This window comes from Atta colombica, unplaced genomic scaffold (assembly GCF_001594045.1).
Source record: "Atta colombica isolate Treedump-2 unplaced genomic scaffold, Acol1.0 scaffold127, whole genome shotgun sequence".
In the NCBI taxonomy this organism is placed as follows: domain Eukaryota; kingdom Metazoa; phylum Arthropoda; class Insecta; order Hymenoptera; family Formicidae; genus Atta; species Atta colombica.
In genome coordinates this window covers 958,325-965,077 of record NW_017259214.1, presented here as the reverse complement: position 1 = coordinate 965,077, position 6,753 = coordinate 958,325, and the positions used below count along the sequence as shown (strand labels likewise).

The following is a 6,753-nucleotide window of genomic DNA, read 5'->3' as shown; positions in this document are numbered from 1 at the left end:
ATGTATAGAGATACATTTTATATATCTAATGTGTATCTGAGATACATTCAAATTCGAGTATTTGTGTCTGTATTTAGATAAAAAAATACAGCATCTGAACTGATTTTCAAATACATTTTTCAGATACATTTCCTCAACATAGTCATAATTTTATTCTATGCATGATTAAACCCCCAGTTTCCACTGAGAGTCGAGCATTCCCCTGTTGTTCGACTGTAACAGGGGAATACTCGATTGCAGTTGGTTGGGTCTTACATTCTAATCCGGTTTAAACCCTCGGTGGAAACTAGGCTATTGTCGATTGATTCTATTCCGCAGAAAAAAAGTAGCTTTGCTGTTGCAAAATTCTGCAACATGATTGGTCTTTCCTTTAGTTCCTCACAGAATCTAAATGCAAATCAGTCATATTAAAGAATTTTACAGTTACACAACTGCTTTTTCTGCAGCCAGTGTTCTTCGATTGTAAAATTTCTAACGCATATATAGTTAAGCTGAAAACACAATACTCGAAGCATTTTTAATTTAACTATGATGAATAATATCGTCTTATAATTCTTATCCTAAATCGTTTTATGATAATTATAAGTTTTTTTTTTATTAATTATCTATATAAATATAACGAGTGCGAACGTGGCATGCAACGTACGAGACTATTATGCCAAAAATCTTGGGTCCCATGCAGAACTGAAAAATTTTTCGAACGTTCATAGCTCCTCTCAGCAGGCAATGGCAAACTACCGAAAGTATCTTTTGCCAAGAGAACTTTTCTAACAAAAATCATTGTTCGGAATCAACATTAATCAGTAGGTTCTATATGACTGTGCACAATCAGCGTGCGCACCACAGGCATATGAGAAGTCACCACACTCAGTTACGGGCAATAAGAGAGAGAGAGAGAGAGAGAGAGAGAGAGAGAGAGAGATAGAGAGAAAACAAAAATAAATAAATGAATGATTCATTTAATATGTTTTTTACAAAATTACGTTATTATAAAATTAATTTAAAAATATCTGAAGATACTTTCAAAGTATCTGATATCTGTACCTATATACATCTTAATATGTGTATCTATATCTGTATTTAGATAAATTTTTGTACATGTAACTATATCTATATCTAGATAAATTTTAAGAGTATCTTATCTATCATTGTTTAAGATACTGTAAATTCGAAAAATGGATCGTTATCATACATTTTCCCATAAAAGAGATTAGAATAGAAATATCTTCCGCACAAGATTATTCCCAGACAGACAAAAACTTTGGCTTTTAGAAAAAAATCTTGCCATATCTTTTAGATATAATTTAAACAGCTTTTACATAGATATTTTTTAGAAATAACTTGTATGAAATATATTTTTTTAATATTTTCGAATATGATATAACCTTGAATATGATGTAACCTTTTCTGGGTTCATATGCACTCAATAATAAACTTCAGGTCTTTCTTTCCTTTTGAAAAGATAAGCTCTGACTGCGGATGTCATGGACGTCATGTACTGTCCAAACCATTTATGTGTTGGTAGACAATGCATAATTGTTTTCCCACAACTTCAATGCTTTCTTTAGCAGGGGTAACCCAAGTGTCTACTGTGTACGCAGTTGCCAAAGCAAATTGTGAAGGTTAATATAAAAAAAGAAATAAAAAATATAATACTAATATAGAAATACTTATGTTTTGTAATTGATGAGTGAACTCGCTATAATTAACTCTTCAGAGTTAACATCAAAATTTCTAATACAATTACTAGGTAATATTCATTTAATTCATGTTAATTAAACAGCACTAATTAATTTTAAAGGAATCAAAATGACATAACTTCTATAAAAGAATTAATATTTATTATTTTTAATAGAAATAATCTAAAAAAATTTGCCGAAATAATATAAAGAAAATATTATTTTATTTTTCTTTATATTTTGATAAAGAGATTTATAATTAAATCACAGTTTAGTAAATCCATTGTCCAGTTGGATCTTTAAAATTAGCACGACATTCTATTAATATAAAAAAAATAACGACAGTTCCAATAGCATTTTTCATAGTTTTATAGTTTTTTTTTTATAAAAATAAAAAAGATTTCGCATTTTTTATACTAAAAAAAATCAAAATTTAAAATATAGCGTGCTAATTTTGGTGTAAAACAAATACAAAACTCTATTTCATTTTTATAAGGAACTGTAAAAAGTGCTACTATCATTATTTTCTTTGTAAGAATGACGTACTAACTTTCTTATCAATTTCGAAAAGTTAGTGTAATCGGTATGATAAATTTATCATTTAAAAAACGATGCAGAAATAATACGAAATATAAAACAATACAAAACATTTTTTTATCTACTGCTAGTAATGTTGAGAAAATATGTTATATGATTTATCAGGATTGGAAAGTAACGCATTACTTATAATGATGTTACACTTTTTCATTACTTTTTTGGTAACACCGTTATTTTTTCTATTAATAACAAAAAAGTTTTTTTATTAGTAACAAAAAATTAAAGTTAACGACGTTATATTTTCTTTAATAACGAGTAACAAAATTGACCTCGTTACACTTGTAACGTTACTTTTTTTATAGGTCACGATCGTCATGAACAATAAAGATTATAGGTAAATAAACCAAAAACTTTTTGCCTATTTTTGTTTCATTCACTATCCTTACTTTAGCATAAGAACACTAAAATATTTATTATATAATAACATACCATAGAATTAAACATAAGTATGTAAAATGTTAATGAGAGATAAAAATATTCAAAGATATAAATATTTTTCTGAATATTTTATATTTACTTTATATTCTGCATTCTTAGCATTCTGTTTTAGAAACCTGTTTTAATATTTTAAAAAAGTGTAATTATACAGAAGATAAGCTTATTCATCGATTTTGATGAAATTAGGTATCATATATTCAATACGTTTTTGCATGAAATGAATTAATTCAACAAATTTCTTTACTTCAATAGTCATCAACCTTTAACTATTAGTATCTCAGTTCGCCGGACAGAGTGACACTTATTTTTCTGTCAGATTCATTCTTTTCATGCAAAAATACGTCGAATGACTCTAATTTTATTAAAATCAGTAAGTAGGTCCGTCTTGCATAATTACAAAAAAAAGTAACGAAAAGTAACGATTTTTTAACAGTAACGCGTCACTTTTTAGACTTGGTAATAATGAAATAACAGTACTTTTTACCGCAAATAATGATAACGGTAAGGCGTTATGTTTAAAAAGTAATCTTTTCCAATCATGGCTTACACGACATATAATACAAAAAATATTAATTCATTAATATCTTAAGTAAGAGAACGCGATACAGATAGCAAAGTTACAAGTCCCAGTATCATTGACGAAGCACAAACGATGGACAATGTATCTCGATTATAAGTAGGACAAAGTTTTTTGTCGTTGCATCTCCTGAAAAAAAAAAAAAAAAATAAAAATGAGTTTTAGAAACAATGAATTAGCCAAATTTGCGTTATTAATCTAAAATCGTAAAGTAAACATTTTTCTTAAAGTAAGTTATATTTGTTTATAACAATTTTTAATATTATGGAAGGGCTGCAATTAAATGAAATTTGGATAGTTACTCACAATTTCTCGATGAATATCACTACGAGACCAGTTATGATTTTATCGAGGAAAGTGACGATTGAATATACGAACGCGCTACGTTCCGTTCGACAGCCAATTAATTCGGCGGTGACGCTCAATGCGGTGACCATCGTGATAGAGCTTCCCACGCCAATTAATATGGCAACGATGTATACGACTGTTGAGTTACTTCCGACAAATTCCGTGACAACGGCGGCGGTTATACCAATTATAGCGCCGAAAAAGTAGCAAGCCTACGAAACAAAAATATATTTAGTATCTCTTTGTCTTTTCTTTTTTTTTTTTTCTTATTATAAAAATTTACCTTGGTACTGCAAATTCTGTTGAGATATTTGAGTAGCAAAGCAGCCGTGAATGAGAATACATATGATACTAACGGCACACTGGCCAACGCTTGCTTACCAACTTTTGTCTCTTCTATATACAATGGCAAATATATCGTAGTGAGAGTGATAAATAATCTGCTCGCCACGTATAGCATCGCGACTCTTAATAAAACCATGACATCGTTCCATGATATTCGACGATTCAATGAAACGTTCGACGGTTTAATTGATTTTTCGATGTTCGGTTTTAAGTATATTGTTTGTTCCAAGAGATTCGCTTTCAGGAAAATGTGAAAAAAGACAGTCGCGGTCAAACCGAAAGCTGTGAGGACCAGAACGATATTCTGCAAATCAGAATCACATGCATATCTTTTTTATCATTTTTTTTCTTCATACGTACTCTGAATTTATAATCATCTTGCTGATTCAATTGAACGAATGAAATTAGTGGCGAATCGATCGATTCGCCACTAGTTGGTAGAACTATCCATGTTACTACAAAAGCTACCACAGCCGCACCAACTTGAGCAGAATATCTAGGAGTAAATTTGCCTTAAAATAATATTTATAGAACTCGCTTCAATTATCACCATTCAATTATCTATCTAGAATCCCACGTTTTCAAAAGATTATTACACAAATCGCATACCTTATTGCGGTTAAATCTGTTCGAGCTAGTACGGAATTAGTTAACGAGGGGATCATCGATAAATGAGAGATTTGTACGGCTGCCCAACCCATTTGAAATATCGTAATACTTATTATATATAAAAGCATCGCAACCGTAGTAAATGAATTGACAAAACCGCCGAATATTACGGGGAAAGATAGAGTGACCATCACGGATCCAATGATGTGCCAAATTTTTTTCTTGCAATAGTGATCAATTAGAAAACCAAATATGGGTGTCATAATGGCATCGATTACTTGTCCTTGAATAAAGATCGTTCGAACATTAATCAATAGTATGACTAATAGTAGCATCGTTCGCGCATGAATAGATCGACACATACCTAAGAGTAAAAGTGCACCAGCGACGATAGGCTCTAATAATGCAACTCGTTGCAGATAGATTAAGGTATAGGAGAACCATATAGCAGCTGCTAGGTCATTGAAAACATGTCCAAGAGCATAAGCGATTTTCGTGGACGCTGCTATTCTTCCGCTGTTCACGAGAGGTCTAAGTTCATTATCCATTTTGAAGAGGTGAGCTTTTCAAGATCAAATGGAAACTTTCACAGTTCTGATGAATTGCGAGAATATTCCTAAAAATCCTATGTCTGCGGAAAATGTAACTATAATATAAGCTACGAATAACATGTAATAATCATTTACTGCGGTTTCGCAAAGGAAAAAAGAATTTTCAATTACGTAAATATCAAGAACAATAAGTTTAAAAGTTAAATAAATTTTACGATTTATGGATGATATATAATAATAAAGAAAAAATGTTTGTTTTTAAACGACGTTATTTCTTTCTAACAATAAGGCAAATCTGCGGTCGGTATTCCTTTCACTTGATTGAATTTTGCTTTAAGCTGTTTTCTTTTATGGTAGTTTGTTTCTTATTAGGACAGTATGATGATCGCGAACAAGTTTACAAATATGACATGAAAAACATTTAATAATATCATGCGAGAGATTAGGTACAGATTATTGATAATACAAGGTCTTATGATAATCCGATTATTTGACTCGACGGTTCAAAATTTTAATAAAACTAATATAACTAAAAAAAAATTTAATATACCAATTTCAGTAAGCCATGTTAGATCTTTACGTAAAACGCACATACATCCATAAATACGAATTTATATTTTACACTATAAAAATTGAACAGCGATTGAATCTTTTGAATTCAGTCTAATTTTATATTCCTTTTTAAACTTTAAAAATTCTACACTTTAATAATATCTAATACATAAAAATGCACAAATAATCGCACATAGAACGTTAATGTATGCTCTAATAAATGAAGAAAAATTTCACGAATGTTAAAGAAATAATTGGATTAAAATTTACGTGATGTATCTATCCGAATGTCGACTCTTTCAACGTTTTCATAAAAATGATTAAATTTATCGTTACCGCCACATGTCACGATGGATACCGCGATATCGGACTGGCTGTCTGTTCGCGTCACGTGCAGGTGAGAGACTGAGCTCTGAAATACACGTCGTTCTTTGAAAGATTATGTCAAACTATCAGACGGATTAATATAGCATAATATTCAGTAGCCAGAGATAACTGTAATTTTATCAGTACATCGATATCTACCAGCACGTCAAACAAGTCAAAACTCAATAATTTTTTTTAATGAATATTTTTTTGTACAAGATTAATGTCTATGTTATGATTGTATAAATTGATGTATAAATCAATGTATAAATTTTTTCGTTTTAATGTTTATTTCTAATATTTTAATAAAATTAGAAAATTACGTCCTATATAAATATCGTATATATCAGAAAAACATATAATACAAAATATAAATTAAATATTTCATGTAACAAAAAGTTATAAACTATGAAAAATTAATTAAATTTTATTAAAAAATAATAATAAGTATATAAAGAGAAAAACTCTTAAGATAATTGACATAGATAATGATGTCGTATGTATACTGGGCAAAACAGGCCCTGTAATCTGAGATTGCAAAAGAGAAACGCGAGAGAGGCACACTCGAAGGAATCGATACCAAGCAAGTTCTTATACGGTCTCCTGGTCAGGCGACCTAGCAAACTATGGTAACTTCTAACTACACACCATAATAAATAGAAATAACAACTCGAAGTTATTTCTCTGATAA

At 30.0% G+C, this 6,753-nt stretch overlaps 1 protein-coding gene across 1 annotated transcript; it reads right to left on the bottom strand.

Annotated features, from left to right (window-relative positions):
• Positions 1-3,299: 3,299 nt before the first annotated feature.
• LOC108684210 (major facilitator superfamily domain-containing protein 12-like) lies at positions 3,300-5,141 on the bottom strand. Its single transcript, XM_018188410.1, has 6 exons — positions 4,958-5,141; positions 4,594-4,876; positions 4,345-4,480; positions 3,923-4,288; positions 3,598-3,851; positions 3,300-3,420 (listed from the first exon to the last, which is right to left on the bottom strand). The coding sequence occupies exons 1-6, from the start codon at positions 5,139-5,141 to the stop codon at positions 3,300-3,302; spliced, it is 1,344 nt and encodes a 447-aa protein (XP_018043899.1).
• Positions 5,142-6,753: the final 1,612 nt, after the last annotated feature.

Bases quoted from the DNA above. Each gene is read 5' to 3' on its own strand.
- LOC108684210 (XM_018188410.1), bottom strand. From the start codon at position 5,141: ATGGATAATGAACTTAGACCTCTCGTGAACAGCGGAAGAATAGCAGCG. The intron at 4,481-4,593 runs GTATGCGATTTG...ATTTACTCCTAG, and splicing joins ACAGATTTAACCGCAATAAG to ATATTCTGCTCAAGTTGGTG. The intron at 4,289-4,344 runs GTACGTATGAAG...TCTGATTTGCAG, and splicing joins AAGATGATTATAAATTCAGA to AATATCGTTCTGGTCCTCAC.